This window comes from Monopterus albus, unplaced genomic scaffold, assembly GCF_001952655.1.
Source record: "Monopterus albus unplaced genomic scaffold, M_albus_1.0 scaffold5.1, whole genome shotgun sequence".
NCBI lineage: Eukaryota > Metazoa > Chordata > Actinopteri > Synbranchiformes > Synbranchidae > Monopterus > Monopterus albus.
Genome location: NW_018127885.1, coordinates 2,058,391 through 2,075,157, shown reverse-complemented (window position 1 = coordinate 2,075,157; position 16,767 = coordinate 2,058,391). Strand labels below are relative to the sequence as shown.

General features: G+C 40.1%; 2 protein-coding genes and 1 long non-coding RNA gene across 6 annotated transcripts in view; all 3 read left to right on the top strand.

Annotated features, from left to right (window-relative positions):
- ctsh (cathepsin H) overlaps positions 1-3,055 on the top strand; it is a 4,008-nt gene extending 953 nt beyond the window's left edge. The window contains exons 5-12 of the mRNA XM_020612728.1: positions 484-588; positions 1,637-1,723; positions 1,871-1,926; positions 2,020-2,101; positions 2,213-2,281; positions 2,366-2,472; positions 2,766-2,891; positions 2,972-3,055. Coding sequence (XP_020468384.1) covers positions 484-588; positions 1,637-1,723; positions 1,871-1,926; positions 2,020-2,101; positions 2,213-2,281; positions 2,366-2,472; positions 2,766-2,891; positions 2,972-3,041 — 702 coding nt within the window. The 3' untranslated portion in view covers positions 3,042-3,055. The remainder of the gene's footprint in view (positions 1-483; positions 589-1,636; positions 1,724-1,870; positions 1,927-2,019; positions 2,102-2,212; positions 2,282-2,365; positions 2,473-2,765; positions 2,892-2,971) is intronic.
- LOC109967280 (uncharacterized) lies at positions 10-400 on the top strand. Its single transcript, XR_002275906.1, has 3 exons — positions 10-43; positions 204-309; positions 388-400. It is a non-coding gene; the product is annotated as an uncharacterized LOC109967280 (long non-coding RNA).
- Positions 3,056-4,697: 1,642 nt separating the features above from the next.
- Positions 4,698-16,249, top strand: blm (BLM RecQ like helicase). Of its 4 annotated transcripts, none has more exons than XM_020611276.1 (22): positions 4,699-5,086; positions 5,759-6,525; positions 6,629-6,761; positions 7,452-7,555; positions 7,652-7,766; positions 7,864-8,510; positions 8,990-9,166; positions 9,255-9,373; positions 9,492-9,605; positions 10,581-10,679; positions 10,774-10,922; positions 11,018-11,124; positions 11,557-11,717; positions 11,858-12,053; positions 12,186-12,376; positions 12,477-12,621; positions 12,716-12,915; positions 13,036-13,231; positions 13,320-13,442; positions 13,535-13,742; positions 13,859-14,083; positions 16,144-16,249. In XM_020611276.1, the coding sequence occupies exons 1-21, from the start codon at positions 4,992-4,994 to the stop codon at positions 14,046-14,048; spliced, it is 4,236 nt and encodes a 1,411-aa protein (XP_020466932.1). In that variant the 5' UTR covers positions 4,699-4,991; the 3' UTR covers positions 14,049-14,083; positions 16,144-16,249. The 4 variants fall into 4 exon arrangements, with proteins under 4 accessions (XP_020466938.1, XP_020466932.1, XP_020466925.1 ...); XM_020611289.1 differs by lacking the exon at positions 16,144-16,249 and having other exon boundaries at positions 4,700-5,086; positions 5,759-5,819; positions 5,910-6,525; positions 13,859-15,614; XM_020611282.1 differs by lacking the exon at positions 16,144-16,249 and having other exon boundaries at positions 4,698-5,086; positions 13,538-13,742; positions 13,859-15,614.
- Positions 16,250-16,767: the final 518 nt, after the last annotated feature.

Genomic DNA, 16,767 nt, shown 5'->3' with positions numbered 1-16,767 from the left:
ACAATTTTCAGACGAGTTTCCCTTCAAGTCATGGATGGCACAGGTACAGTATAACCAAACACTGTGTGTACTTTAACAGATTATACAATAGTTGCCATATGTGGAGCTGAGAAAGTTACAGTAGACTGTTACCCATGTGTTGCTGAGCTCCTGCTACCATAATATAAACATAATTCATTTTTTTAAATCCCCCTCATGTACAGTACAACAGAGTGTACAGTATGAAGGAGTACTATGAGAGACTCCAGATATTCACTGACAACAAGAGGAGGATTGACAAGCACAATGAAGGAAATCACTCCTACACAAGTAGGAATAGCCTTCACTATTTAATCTGATAGGGTTTACAGTAAAACACATTGACCTGGTGTTTATCTCTTCCTGCAGTGGGGCTGAACCATATGGCTGCAATATAACAAAGAGTGAAAAATTTAAGGGGGTCTGAATCCTTTCCGTACCCACCGTACATACTGCCTTTCACAGAACTGCTCCGCCACCAAAGGAAACTACTTCAGCAGTAATGCACCATATCCGGACTCTGTTGACTGGAGGAAGAAAGGGAACTATTTGACACCTGTGAAGAATCAGGTGATGTTTAACTCCACAGACATTTTATTATCAGTTACTGATCTCAAAGGTCACAGTGCATGTATTGCTTGTTAACAGAGCAGAAGACATTTTAAAGTTTGAGCTGACTTTTTTTTTACCTCAATAAATAAACAGTATATTAAATATATAGGTACAGAGTATACAGTTAGTATGTTGCATGGAATCAGAACAGGTTTTCACATGGCAAACACACGTGTAACTAAGTATGGTAATTGCTGAATTGGCGCCATTGTTAATGTTGTTAATTTCACCTATATTTTTTACCTTCTTTGACAATTCTGAGAATGTTTCCAGTGAAAAAGGACTATGAATTTGATCCATCCATGAACAATAAAGAAACAATAGTTGTCTGATGCTTGCAAAACTATCAAAATTCAGGTTGGTGAGATTTAAGTAAGTGAACTTCAAAATAGACATCTTTTTTTTTTAGTTGATAGAAAAGAAAATGGAAAAAAATAGTGGTGATGATCATCAAGCAAACACATAAGTCAAGTCCTAAATCTAAAGAAGCACGGGATCACTCTCCATACAGCAGAAGACCATTTTGTCTTTGACATGTAGTAGCAGTTTAGACTAAGTTTAGTTTGCATTTTGCTTTTTCACAACAGAAACTAAAGAGAAACATGCAGTAATATGCACGTGGTGTTCTTGATAATGGTTGTGTTGGTGTAGTTTTACCATAATAGGTCTTTTTCACAGTAGACAAGGCACAAATGTTAATAACATTAACGAGAGCTCCGGTCTGTTGAATAGTCTTCTCAGTAAGTCATGACAGTACAAGAACCCTGAAACTGCAGCAACAAATTCAGCCATCATTCATTTTATTATTTACAGCTGTGCTTTTCCTAGTGTAACATGCCAAAATGTATTCCCTGAAAAGCCCTATTGTTACAGATTGATAAAAAATGCCAAACTCGTGTTGCGATCAGTTCCTGGATTTTGCCTGACTGTTGTCTGCACATTTATTTCCATACATACTTATTTCAATACAACCTTATTTGTCTTTTTACCTTTTTGTGCACCAAAGGGAAGTTGTGGCAGCTGCTGGACTTTTTCAACAACCGGCTGTTTGGAGTCTGTTACTGCTATTGCAACTGGGAAGCTCATACCACTGGTGACCTTCTTTTATTTCTCTATAAGAACTGCTGCTATCATATTAAAAATGTAGAACCTCTGTCATGGTCAGACAAACAGTGTTTGCTGTAATCTTGAACTGTGCTCTTTTCATTCACCTTTGTCTCCTAATTTTACAATTGCGTAGTCAGAACAACAGCTGGTGGACTGTGCCCAGGACTTCAACAATCATGGATGTAATGGGTATAAGTCAAATTTCTTTACTTCCTCTATAGCTGCCACTATGCACAACAGTACTGTCAGATTTTTATAAAAAGGTCTTATTTTGTCTTCTAGTGGACTTCCCAGCCAAGCATTTGAATACATTCTGTACAACAAGGGACTGATGACAGAGGACGACTATCCATATAAAGCTTTTGTAACTAAATGATCAGTTATCCTTCAACATGAGCAAAACTAAATTATAAACAAAACGGATTTTGAAATGACACATTTGAAATGGCATGTTTTTACTTTTTTGTTAAATCAGGGAAGCGAGTGCAAGTATAAACCAGAGCTGGCAGCTGCTTTTGTGAAGGAAGTGGTGAACATAACAGCAGTGAGTGAACATTAGTGTCTTTTTTCAGACTAGCTGCCTTTGGTGAATGCCTGTGAGTGATGAAGTTTTTCTGTTATCTATCAGTACAATGAGATGGAGATGGTGGATGCTGTCGCCACCCGCAATCCGGTTAGCTTTGCTTTTGAGGTGACCAGTGACTTCATGCATTATGAGCAGGGCGTGTACACAAGGTGAGAGGGCGTCACAGACATAATTCAAAGATTCAAGATTCTTGGAATTCTTGAATTATTTTTTACAATTATAAATCATCCAACAATGAACATGAGGTGTAGAGTATGGTCACTAGATTGACACAAGTACTTAAGTACAGTCCTTTTCATGGCATTATACTGTATGCACATTCTTTTAATGCTGGTGATAGTTAAAGCAATGTGAACTGTTTAGTTTTAGCAATGGCTTAATTCCTTATTTTTTATAATGTTTAAAGTTGGATACTGTAACTCACTTCTCTTCCTGCTTTTAGCACTAAATGCCACAACACCACAGACAAGGTGAACCACGCTGTTCTAGCAGTCGGGTATGGAGAAAACAACGGCACGCCTTACTGGATAGTAAAGAACTCATGGGGATCCGGCTGGGGGATTGATGGGTAAACCTTCACTTTTACCACGTACAATTAATACATGTATACAACCAGAAAAAGATAATAACAATGGTCTCCTCTTACAGATATTTCCTCATCGAACGTGGGAAGAACATGTGTGGACTCGCTGCCTGCTCATCTTTCCCTGTGGTGTGATTTCATCACAGCAATGGGGTAGGACTGGATAAGTCTGACTTCTTCCTACTCCATTCAAACATGTGCTGGGTATAAGCAAACTGATTCTGGATTAGCAGTGGTTGGCTTTGTGTAATTATGTGTGTGTGTTGAGGCCCTTTGTTCCACGGGAAATCCAAGGAGATAAGAAGAAGAAGAAGAAGTTGATGTCATTTGTTCTGCATGTTTGAAAGAATAAAATCAAAATCAAATCAAAATTCACCGCTGAAATCACAAATAAAATCTAATCTATTAAATCTGTTTATTTGAATCTTTCATCACCAAATACTGTACAGTAGTTGCAGCTGCCTGTAGGGAGCCCAAATATGATGGCTATAGTAAGAATAATTAAGGAAGGCGTACTTCATGATAACATGTTGCCCTCTATCATTACCAAAAGCACCTATAGAAAAAGAATGCACACTTGTTTTATCTCACAGGGACCTGTAAGATTAATATTCCTGCAAGCATAAAATATAATGCAATCTAATAAGAGCAAAACTGGATCATTGCAACATGAGTAGGGGGCATACTGTAAGTGCTGCAGACAAAACCTGCATAGACTTACTTTGGGGTCCAGACCTAAGTAAAATAATAAACACTTTCAAATCCAGGGGTTAAAAATGTTTTGTAGTATATATGTCATGCACTTTTAGCAAAATGAGGATTTACCAGAAGTGCACCAGTGTGAATAAAGTGAAACAGCAGAATATATCTTACTAGTTAATAGTAGTGATGTGACGTTCCGTATCGAGGCTTCGAAGCGTGTGCCGAGTAGGGGAGGGGGCGTTTCCGCGATGCGCGTATCGAGGCTTGCGTCATTTAGGTGAGGAGCTGAAAATGATGACGTCCGAAACCTCGCTACCCGGCTGTACCACGTGACTGATTCAGGAAGTGGTTCGGATTTTGCCGCGAGTTTTGACAGTGATATAAACCCCTCAGGCTCCATTCAAAATGTGGGTGTTTGATGGAGAGTTGCGGTCAGTGACAGTTTGGAGACACTGTAAATAATCATTTCCATTTTCATCACTTCCAAATAATCATTTTCCATACTGCCAGTATATATATATATACACAGTATACTGCCATCACTACAATATACATGTTTTGCATACTTCTTTATTTTGCTGACAGTTTTATTCACAGGCTTTCTGCAAAATGCCACACACTTCAAATTCATGCCAACTGATATTGTTGCATCCAGTAGATAAAAATGAAGCTTCAAGAAGCTTTGCGCTGGAGTGAACCAATTGGATGAAAAGCCTCATTGCTTCATGAAGCTGCATCTGCCCATCACTAGTTAATAGGCTATGCAGAAGATATAGAAGACAGGAGAGCGATGATCACAAAGCTGTAGAATATAGGGTTAGTAGAAATCAGTGTGCATGGTAGTACTATGCACACTCATTCCATAGTAGTACTAATGATATCAATAGAATTAGTAGCCTACAATTAAACATGGAGACAGTGTAGAGGGCAAAAAGCAATATTTGCCTTTTTGAGAGCGAGTGCATAGTACAGAATACTGAGAGGAATGGACATCGAAGAGGGTAAAAAACAGGAATGCACAGTGTATGATGCCAGCTGCCGTTAAACCCAAAAGAAGAAGAAAAAGAAGGCGAGGCCGCATATGTCGTAAGACTACATTTCCCAGTAGCGTCTTATCTGTCAATAAGGATACTGTTGAATGGGCGCAAAGGCAATATCACGTTGTGTTTTGTGGCATACGCTAGTACAACGCACCGGTTAAATTAGTAGATAAGTTGTCTTAGTTTATTGAACTTTAATGGAATACAACCCAGCGGTGGGATAAACCAGTCGCGAGCAATGCTGCAGAAAGAGCCATTAGCTACTTTGTAAACTGAGTTCAGTCTGATAAGTTAGCTAGCTAACGTTAGTCGGGTAGCACACTGGCGTATCTTGTTGCAAATAATGTCCAGTGTTCCACAGAATAACCTGGAAGAGCAACTGGCGAGGCACAGCAGTGCTGCTCAGAGCAAGTTGTCTCTGGCTAAACCCAAAACGGGGTAAGTGGTCTAAAGTGAGCTCGAACTCGAAAACACCAGCTAACCGTTAGCTTTGGACCGCTATCCTAACTAGCGTTAACTAATAAACACGCTTTAGCATGCCCAACAAAGTTATAACGTTATATATTATAGAACATTTAATGCTGGTCTGTCCTAGAGACTATATTGATTTGCTGTGTGTGAATGTTCCGTGTTTGTGTCACTAGAGAATCCAAAACTAGTAATGCAGTGTGTGTCCTGTGTTCCACTATTGTTTTCAGGGTTTAGTGTAGCCATAGACATAATTGACACCCGGTAAGTTAAGCCCCTCGCAAGTCATTGATTTTATACCATAGACCTGGGTGGAATTAGTTGAACCCACTGAAATCGTATGGCTTCTCACCTGCGTAGCTGTGCTACTGATACCTGGATGCATTAAAATGAATTGTGATACTCAGGAACAATCAGCAGTGTGTCTTTGGCTGGTTTGCAAATGTTAATTCTTATACCGACGTGCTTGTTAACTGCCACAGAATACAAATACAAAAAGAGATGTTCTTTCCAGATGTTTTCTTTTCAAAGAAAAAAAGTAAAAGCACAAAAATAGAATGTGACTATCATCAAATGGCATTACACCCCTGCTCTTAACGGTTATGTCACACTTTGCTAATTCCACACCTGTGTATTTTTTAGGGGCTTTTCTTTCAAGAAGAAGTCCCCATCAGGTACAGCCAAGGTGGAAGTACCAGCCAAGGTAATCAGCCCAAATGTCTTCGCAAACAGGAATGTAAATATCCCTAAGAACAGTTTGGTGACTAAATCTCCGTTGACATTTTCAAATAAGATTGAGAGACCTCAAAAGTCAACAAAAATCAACCGCTTCTTCCCTGTAAGTTCAAAAGGCAAGGTGGACTCCCTTAGCCCAGCAGGTACCTGCTCACCTGGTATTCTGGGGACTACAGCTCCAACTAAATATGATGACCAGGTTACTAGTGGAAATGGAGGCAATTCTACGAGTCTAGATGCATCTCCAGGATTCCCAATGGACGACTGGGATGATTTTGATGACTTTGAAACTCCTGCCAAAGCTAAAAATGACTCATTCACTTCAGAAAAATCAGGGAAGAGTAGCAAGCCAGTGTCATCTCCTAGTGAAGAAAAAACAGAAATCACAAGGAAAGTAAACCATGATGCCCCTGCTTTAGACAAAAGTTTTACAAACAAGATTCGTCTCTCTGAAAGTGAACAGTTTTGTATGGAAACAGATGAACTGGAGCACAGTGTCAAAAAAGCTGTAGTTTCACCAGGACCTAGTGTGATTCAGGACCCACCAGAGGTTGAATTGGAGGATTCCCCTATTAAAATGACCAGAAGACGTGCTCCTGCTCAAAATGTGAAGCCTGTCATGAGTGATAGTGAAGAAGATGATGTCAGGCCTGAGCCGTTTGTAGAAAGGGCAGGTAACATGGCATTTTTTTGCTGCACTTGTATTGTATTTGGACACAAATTCATTCAGTTATTCTTAAAACACACAGGCTATACTAGATGCTTTTTGCCTTTTAGATGATAAGATAAAATGGACTGACCCAAAGGTATTGGAGTTTGATAATTCAGAGGCTGACGATGACCTAGGTTGCATTCCCCCTTCACCGATCGAAGATGAGATCTCTCGTACTACTACTCCATTGCGGACAAGGTCAGCTTTTAAATTTATCATGCATTTTTACCTGTGTTCGTAAGAGTTCCTGTGTATACTTGGTAATGAAGTATACGATTCTTGATGTGTATGTGAAGTGTTCTGTCATCAAAACATAACACAGTTAATGAATTGTACTGTCAAAATCTGGCACCTACATTACTCACAGCGCAACCAGACTGCCAGCAGTTTGATCTGTGGTTCAGGTGTGTTGCGCATGTATCAGCCAATGTAGTCTCATGCCACCAGCTTCAAGCTCGGATGAGGTGTTTGTACAATAACTGTTCACACAGACATTACACTGTTATTGGTTCAGTTGAGATCCACTTGTTTTCTCAGCTAAATTTAGAGTTCACACTGTTATAAGACATTTTACAGTGTCTGCTCTGTACAGGCAGGGGCTAGATACTGCTTTTCCTCCAAACTCTGTTAAACAGGAGGTGTATTAGTGGCACTATTTCTTTTTTTAGTTTGGTTATGTAAACTTATCAGCTAAGATCCACATGTTGGTATAAACACGAAATTACGCTTTATGGTGCAGTGATTGTAGTAGGAACATTTTTACTGCCAAGGGTTTGCACCAGTGTATGTTATTATAGCAGCGTCTTCCCTCTTTTAGTGCATATGCTTTTTGACCTGAAAATTAGACATATTTTGCCTAATATATATTGTCTTTATTTTAATTCACAGATATAATTCAGCTGATACTGAATTCAGTGACAGTGCAGTGCACTCAAAAGGACTCATCACAGCACTACATGAACCTTCTGAACACCACTCAAAAGACAAAACAAGTGGGTGCTATGCCATTCTCATTTGTTCAGTCATTTATACATGTTTTATTCATCAAATCAAGACTTTTTGTTTCTTTTTTTCTCGCCACTTCTCAGATGAGCAACTTTTCATCATAATGGAGTCCATTTGTTCTTTGGTTGATTCCATCCCCGAGTACGAACTTATAGGTCTATCATGTGGAAATGAGCTTTTATTAAAGAGGGCTCAAAGGTGTGTACATTTGAGTGAAAAACACTTTTATTATTCATACTGTACTGTATTATTTAATATCCCAGTATATTTGCAATGATCTGCTTTTGTCCTACAGGAAGAGGATTCTTGCAACAGGTGGTGAAGCTTTGTTGAAGATGCAGCAGCCTGACAGCACTGTGATATCTGAACCTAGCTTAAAAGAAAAATCATCTTCTACCGGTGATATGTCTAGTGTCATGTCATCCAGCAGCTCTGTGACTGTGGACTCCAAGAAACCTCTTCTGATCAGGAGATCTTCAGTGATCTCTGTGGAATCTGATCACTCTGACAGTGTTATTGATGTTAATCCCTTGTTCAGTGAAGACACCGGGACAGTGTATGTTGAAAATGAGAGTATCTGTGACACAAAACCATCTTTTAATTTCTCTAAGAAGTTGAGCACAGACCTGAATGATTCAGATCTCTTCTTTTCACCCAAGAAGCCAGAGACTGTTCAGAACAGACTGAAAACTCCAGCAGCCATCACAGCTTCTGAAGACATAGAACTAGGTGACTTTTACAATGACGACTTTGACATAGATGACTTTAATGACTCTGATATCCCTGATTACTTTGATGAACCCCCAACTTCATCAGCATTGGGACAAAACTCCAGCACTGTGACTACAACAGTGAAAGAAGGGGGACCAAGCAAATCTTCATGGGAGAAGAAACCAGCGACACCCGTGTCTGCACCAAAACCTTCAAAGTTCTGCTCCCCTGGTAAGCCAGCATGGCATGGGAAAATATGGGCTTGTGTTTATGAAACATCTCAGAGCAGGAACTTTTACTTACCTGGCCCAAGCTTCTGCATTTATATATGGTCCAACGTTTAGGCGGGATGGGTAAACGGTGCTAAATTTAACCTACAAACCCAAAATGCAGATCATTTGTCATTTGTGTAATTTATACAAATTACATTTTTTTTGTTTTTACCTGTCCTACAAGCTTGTTTGCATCAAGTGACATGTCTATCTTTTGAAAATGTGAACTGCAAAACAGCAGTGGAAAAACAAGATGACAGTTTAATTTTTCGGTCTGTTGTATTTAATATATAAGGTCTTAGTAAGAACATTTTGTTTTAGTTTGAGGAGTGATTATAAGATTTATGCTAAATACAGATGCTTATTTTGAAAAATTGTTTTGTGGTTTTATGGTCTGGTGCATTTTTACTGACTCAAATGTATTGCTTCTCACTGCAGAGCCCACCTATAGAAACCCAGCCCACGATCGTTTCCGAGGATTCAACTTCCCCCACTCACAGGAGATGATGAAGATCTTTCACAAGCGTTTTGGTCTTCATCAGTTCAGATTTAATCAACTCGAAGCAATTAATGCATCAGTTCTGGGGGAAGATGCCTTTGTTTTGATGCCCACAGGTTGGCACAGGTCTTACATGATAGATACACACATAGCTGTGCAACAACTGCAGTGAAGTCCCAGTCTCTCTAACTGATGCTTTTTTAGGTGGCGGTAAAAGTCTATGTTACCAGCTGCCTGCCTGCGTGTCACCAGGAGTCACTGTGGTCATCTCCCCACTCAAATCCCTCATTGTAGACCAGATCCAGAAACTCACTACTCTGGATGTAAGTATGTTTGCTTCTGCTTGTCAGTTTGATCTGAGTGAAGTACAGCTTGAAGCTGTTACAATATGTGTGGTACTCAGAATGCGCATCCTATATTTTGTGATTTCCCACTTTTCAGATTCCAGCAACAAGTCTGTCTGGTGAGAAAAGTGACAGTGAAGCAGGGAGGATTTATTTGCAGCTCTCCAGGAAAGACCCCATCATTAAACTGCTCTATGTCACTCCTGAAAAGGTGAGAAATTTATGACTTGTGCTCTAAACCTGTTTTCTTGTTTGATACAGTAACATGATTGGTAAAAAGAGGCTGCGTTAACTGAATATTTTGTCACTGACTTTTTTCTTTTTTTTAAAAAATGACAACAAAATTTTAAGGTCATCTGTAATTTTGACAGATTAGAAAATTGATGACAACCTAACTTAGGCTCCTAAAAAGCTCAATAATTGCTGTGGTGAGGAGAAAGAGTAACTGATGCAGTAAATGAAGAACAACTGAGACCATAGTCAAGCATTTACCTAATCGGGAACTGACAGTGCGTTGAAGAACCACAGACTGGAGGGCACAGAGCACGTCTGTGACCTCTATGGATCACAGAGGGGTGCTGCACCTCTGGTACAGAAGGAGTGCAGGTAGCAGATGGAGTGCTTCAGGACTAGGAAATCCCACTTTCAGAGCAGTTTCTAAATACTTCCCATGAGAAATGAACCCCAACTTCAGAGCTTTGGCTGAAGTGCATCTGGCAAGTCCAGCCTCCACTGTGGCATCAGAGCACTGGTTCAGCTTTCACATCAAAACTATAACAGCCATGAGACGTCATCTGTCTGAAGGTGCAAAACCTAATGACATTTGCCTTTGCAGCTGGCTAGGCTATAGCAGGCCAGCTGAGTTCAATTCAGTTGGCCAGACTTTTCATATTTTAATGGAAATTGTCTAGTTTTATGAAATTGCAATGTTCACATTTGCTTTGTGGTGCTGATGTGAAAAGTTGCTGGACATAAGTTTGTTACATAAACGAATAAAGAAAAATAAAAGAAAATTAAATCATATTAAATATCATTAAAAATGAAAATTAAATTGATAGGTAGCCTAATAATAGATTGATATTTTTATGACCCTCCATCAAAATGATGGACAATGAGAGAGTCTGTTGCAACCTCTGTTGGTAACTGATTTTTACTCCACACTGGTGCATCTTTTCTTCCCCCCAAGGTGAGTGCAAGTACCAGGCTGATTTCCGCCCTGCAGAACCTGTACGAGCGAGGGCTTTTAGCACGGTTTGTCATAGATGAGGCTCATTGTGTCAGTCAGGTGTGTTCCTCAGCTTTTACCATATATGCAATCTGCAAAGCTCTTATTTTCGCACCAGCCATTATGAATCATCCCATGACCTTAAATCTTTCAGTGGGGTCATGATTTCCGTCCAGACTACAAGAGGTTGCATGAACTGCGTCAGAAATTCCCCAACGTGCCAATGATGGCTCTGACAGCGACGGCCACTCCCCGTGTCCAGAAAGACATCCTCAACCAGCTGAATATGACTCGGCCGCAGGTGTATGTGTTAGATTTTAGGCTCCGTCTCAGAAGTGTAACTGTGATTCTGTTTCAGCCAACAGTAACTGCACATTTTCCATGCAATATATTTCCAGGTTTACCATGAGTTTCAACCGAATAAACCTGAAGTATGCTGTGCTGCCCAAGAAACCCAAAAAGGTTGATGAGGACTGCATCAGCTGGATCAAAAAGCACTACCCACGTAAATAATTCAGAAGTACAATTCCTGCTATTTTCAGAGCGCTGTTGTACAGTATCTGTTTTATCTGTTGAAAAGTCAACCCAGATTTGTATGTGAACACATGCTGAGGTCTGTCATGCATAAATAATGTTGGAGCAGTTCAGGGAAACGGTCAGCCTGCAGTTAAGAACTCCTTTAGATTATGTTGCATCTGATCTGATAAATATGTTGCTGTTTGGTTGCTGCAGTTTAAGAAGTTTTTATAATCAGATGACTGTAAATTTCTTACTTATGTTGACAGTCATTTAAAATCCATGTTTTTGTCAAATGATTAGCTGCTTTTGTAAGTAGCATTTTAGGAAATGAAAGAATGACCATGTTTGGAGTTATTGCTGTAGGGATCCTCCTCTGGATTTATCATATGCTTGTTAACCACCTTCTCTCATGTTTCAGGTGACTCTGGTATTGTGTACTGCCTGTCCCGTAATGACTGCGATGCCATGGCTGAGAGTCTGCAGAGAGCCGGGATTTTAGCTCTGTCATATCACGCAGGCCTGAGTGACGGTGACAGAGAATATGTGCAGAGCAAGTGGATCAATCAAGACGGCTGCCAGGTGAGGTCAGATCTGAATATAGAGGGCACCTGATACAGAGTAGTGCACATAAAAATAAAGGTAACATTTTGCAAACTAGTAAATGTTAGAAGTAGAAGTTGAGATGTGCTCTTGTTTCACTGTTCCTCATTGTCTGCCAGGTCATCTGTGCCACAATAGCCTTTGGCATGGGCATTGATAAGCCTGATGTGCGCTATGTGATTCATGCCAGTCTGCCCAAATCAGTGGAGGGTTACTACCAGGAGTCAGGGAGAGCTGGCAGAGATGGAGACATCTCTCACTGCATTCTCTTCTACTCCTACGCCGATGCTCACCGCATCAAGAGGATCATTAGCAGTATGTGGCAAAAAGAACAGTCTTTTTTTTTTTATTATTCAATATGTTTTCTTTTCTCTGTCATTCCTAACTATCCAAATGACTAACTGTATATATTAGTCATGTAGACTTACATGGTTCTTTTTATTGCAGTGGACAGAGAAGGTGATAGACACACCAAGCAGACTCATTACAACAACCTACACAGCATGGTGCACTTCTGTGAGAACATGATGGAGTGCAGAAGAATTCAGCTGCTCGCCTACTTTGGGGAGCTGAAGTTCAACAAAAGCTTTTGCAAGGACCACCCCGATGTCAGCTGTGACAACTGTGCCAAACCCAACGTAGGAATCATTTCTTTATTCATCACATAATCACCACAAATTCAGAAAACCTACCTGGCTGGTTCCATTTGAGTAACCGCTTGAACATTCCTGTGTGCAGCAATACAAGATAAGGAACGTTACTGAAGATGTGAAGAAGATTGTGAGGTTTGTCCAGGAGAACTGCGAGAAAGTTGGAGCAAGGTTTGGCAAGACTGCTCAGCAAAACCGGCTGACACTAAACATGCTGGTGGACATCTTCCTAGGTATAGTACATGCACATACTTGCAGTGAAACTAACGTATGTATAAAGAATTGCACTGAATGTTCCTGTTGGGGAAACCTTTATTTTTTTTTTAGGTTCCAAATCTGCCAAGATACAGGTGGGAATGTTTGGCATAGGAGGAGCCTACTCCAGGCATAATGCTGACCGTCTCTTCAAAAAGCTGGTTCTGGACAACGTTCTGGTTGAGGACCTCTACATCACAGTCAACGGTCAAGCTGTGATATATATCTCTGCTGGGCCAAAAGCCATGAATGTGCTGTCTGGACACATGCAGGTAATGGGTCCCACAACATCCTTATGACAGTGTGAAGAGCTAGAATATCACTCTAGACGTATTGAAGTGTTAGATGTTAATCAAAACATTAGACACTAACTGACACTTGTCCCACCACAGGTGGAGTTCTATGAGACAGAGAGTGCATCTAGCATCCGGAAACATAAAGCTGCTGTGGCCAAAAACATCTCCAAGAGAGAGGAGATGGTTCAGGAGTGTCTGAAGGAGCTGACAGACCTGTGCAAGCAGCTGGGGAAAACGTTTGGCATTCACTATTACAACATATTCTCCACTGCCACCTTGAAAAAGATAGCTGGTACTTTTAAGACAGTTTCAAATACAAAAACTTGTACAATAAACTTAGCATTTTAAAACTTGATCATTTTATTTTTCCCCATGAACAGAGAAGCTTTCTTCTGACCCTGAGGCCCTCCTGCAAATTGATGGGGTAACAGAGGACAAACTGGACAAGTATGGAGCTGAAGTCATCCAGGTCCTACAAAAATACTCTGAATGGCAGCTGCCAGGTAAGGGACATACTTTCAACTTTCAACCCCCCCTACCCCTTTTTAATTTGTTGTTTGCACATTGTGGTATGAATCAGCTGTTGTTTCTGTAGCAGATGAACAGACCAACAGTGGTGGAGACGGGTGGATAGACACAACACGAGGACGTACAAGCGTAGATTTTAATGACGAGGACGACACGGAATCCTCCACCTACTTCCGTAATCAGGCCCCACAAGGACAGAAGAGGAAGAAAGCTCCATTCTTCCAGTATTCCAAGAAGAGAAAAGGATATGGCAACACAAGTGCTAGTTCTAAAGGGTTTGTATCGTGTCACCTTTCATCATTTAGTTGGAATTATGTTTAGCAATAAGCTTCAGTTCATACCTGAAACTTTTTTCTCTTCTCCCATATCTTTTGCCCTGTTGTGGGTTCAGTCGAGGCTATAGCAGTAATAAGTCCTGGTCATCGGGCACCTACAGAGGTGGATCAAAAGTCGCAGGTCCTAGGGGCAGGAGCTCCGCAGGAAATGGATCGACAGCCAGGACACCGGGCATCTTGGCTCCCCCGACCCCTCAGACCAACCAGCGGCCCTTCTTAAAGCCGGCCTTTTCACACTTAAGCTAGGCCCATCATCTGGACTTTTAAAACACCATGTAACAGTAGGTGTTAGTAATTGTTGTAAAGCATTTATATGTTCTATCCCAACTGTTTACTGAACCTGTTAAAATTGTACATTTATGTTTTATACATTTATTTTCATTGGGTCCAGACTTTATATTGACTGATGGAGAACTTTTCACTCTGTACATCTTAATTCTTTATATTAAAGACACAAAAGTTTATTAATGACTTATTGCTTAAACCAGTCTATATTCAGAAAATGTTTGTGCTAGAGAAGAGCAACGTGTCCTGAAGTAGTTGTTCCACAAAGCCACAGGGGGGAGCCACATCACCTTTTCATTCAATGTTTATTTCAAGTTTGAATAGTTTTATTTAATGGCACCAGTTACAAGGGACTATTGGAGAGAAACTATTTTATACTGACTTGTACAGAAGGTTACCTAAAGTACAAACATGACTTTGGAATGGCTCAGACTAAACAAGAACTGGATTTGGCACATGAATTTATATATACTTGTGTGTGTATATATAACATAACTAAACAAGCTCCAATCTCAGGATCGAACAATGCAGACTACATAAACCACCAGACATGGATATGCACAGACGCTACATGTATGCACAGTCCTGTGAGGGTCTGATTACTGCAAGCTGACAGAGAAGCAAAGAGCAGATCAAACTGCCTTTGGCTATAACTGTAACTAACCTCTGTTATGCAAGTGTCATCCATATTAAGGTGACAGGGGTTTTGACCAGGAAAGAACATCAGGTAGCCTACTGTGCATCTGAATAGATTATGTAATTAACTAATCAAATATTAACAAAAACATTAAAACAGTGTATGAAGGACGGCCAATAACAATCTGACACTTTAGGTTTATGTCATATACAGTATGTATTTTCTTTTTTTTTTTTGGCGTTTTCTATTTGGGTATCTGTCTGATTGTTGAAAATAGCAAAACAGGGAGTAGACAAAATAACAAGAACACCTCACAGTAAAGTGCAGTTCAGTACAGTAACCACAAAAGACAGCCTCAAAATGCACCTAACCCCTGACAAAGCCTAAGCAAGAACGGTTTAGTTTTGCAAATGTAAGATTTGTTAGATGAAATTGCATTATACTGTACCATGCAGGTGTTTGTTATTGAGTTCATCCACTGTATGAGTTTAAACACAAGAATTGATTCTTCATCATCCAATACACCATACTGTATTGTGTACTCTATGCTTATGGTTGCTTATCAGAGACAGCAGTAGTTTTTAAACCATGGATGGCATGTTCGATCATCAAAAGTCACACATCTGGCCAGAACTGTAGCCATTTCCCATTAAATAAAAGAATAGTAAACTATGTAAACATGAAAGCAACTGAAAAGTAAAAGTCAGGTTTGTCACATGAAACATGCCCGTAAAGACAAATTAAGACTTTGGGCTACCTACAGTTTCAGCCAGAGATGGACACCATTTTCCATCTCAGCCTGGGAGTTTTAATGATATGTAGTTGACAGGGTTGTTGGTAAACTGCAGTTAGGATCCAGGGAACTGTCACTTGACAGTGAAAACAATAAAGAAACATGCATCCACACAGGAAGGCTCTATGGAAGATGGATTTTTATAAAATGTTTCTTTCTTACTACTGGATGCAGCTCCAGCTACGGTGACACCGTTGTTAAAGTCGGCACAACACCTAAGTGGTTTGTAACAGAAAGGACATTTTCATCATGTAATTATGTAAGAATGTTAACAATCTTAATAATTTTTTAGTATATTACTTGTGTGGTGTAGAACAAAATTATCTATGTAGAGATACTGCTTGCAAACCAATGATGGTAAGATGATGTTATGGGGTAGGACTGGATAAGTCTGACTTCTTCCTACTCTGTTCAAGCACGTACTAGGTATAAGCAAATTGATAAGGGATTAGCATTTGTTGGATATGTGTGAAATTATGTGTGTTGACATGTCGACTATCTTTACTTGCTTGAAAGAATAAAATCAATCAATCAATCATTGATTTTCATAAGCAGGTTTGTAAACCACATCTTACATTATTGCTCCTTGAATAATGCTGCCTTTTTTTATATTGTTGCATTTTCAGAGAGACCACTGAAGCTACATAATGCTGATAGATGCATGAGAAACACCTTTGCAGACTGACCGCTGAAAGATGTCCTAACAACTCAGCCTAGCTGGACTGGCCAGTCCTACTGACCTTTATGTTAGAAAAAGAAACAATAAATATGAATTTTCACAAAAAATAAAAAATAAACACACCCACACTGCTCCAATGTGCTTCAACATTGCATCTGTTATTTATTGGAGGGATCCAAGTTAAAACCCATTAACTTGACATAAATAAGCTCCTACACTGTACGTCACTGCAGCTCTAATGATCGAATGTAGGCGCTGCTCCCTCCACCACAGAGAACTACAGATTTTAAAGGATAATGAGCTACAGGAGTGGATCCAGCCACAACGCTAAAGTGCATGCTACTCTGTGGTCAGGTCTGCAACACAGCTGCGGACTGACAGGCTCGCATTACACAGGAGCAAAGAAAGTAGCACCATTGGACCTTCAGTGGAGCAGCTGCAGGTGAGGGCCGAAACCAAACAACCCTGAACAGCTGTTAGACCAATGAATCACCAGGAGCCTTCCATTCCCAATTTATTGTTTAAAAAAGCAGACTGATCACTTGAACCTCTGATTTCCCTCAGTCTTCTC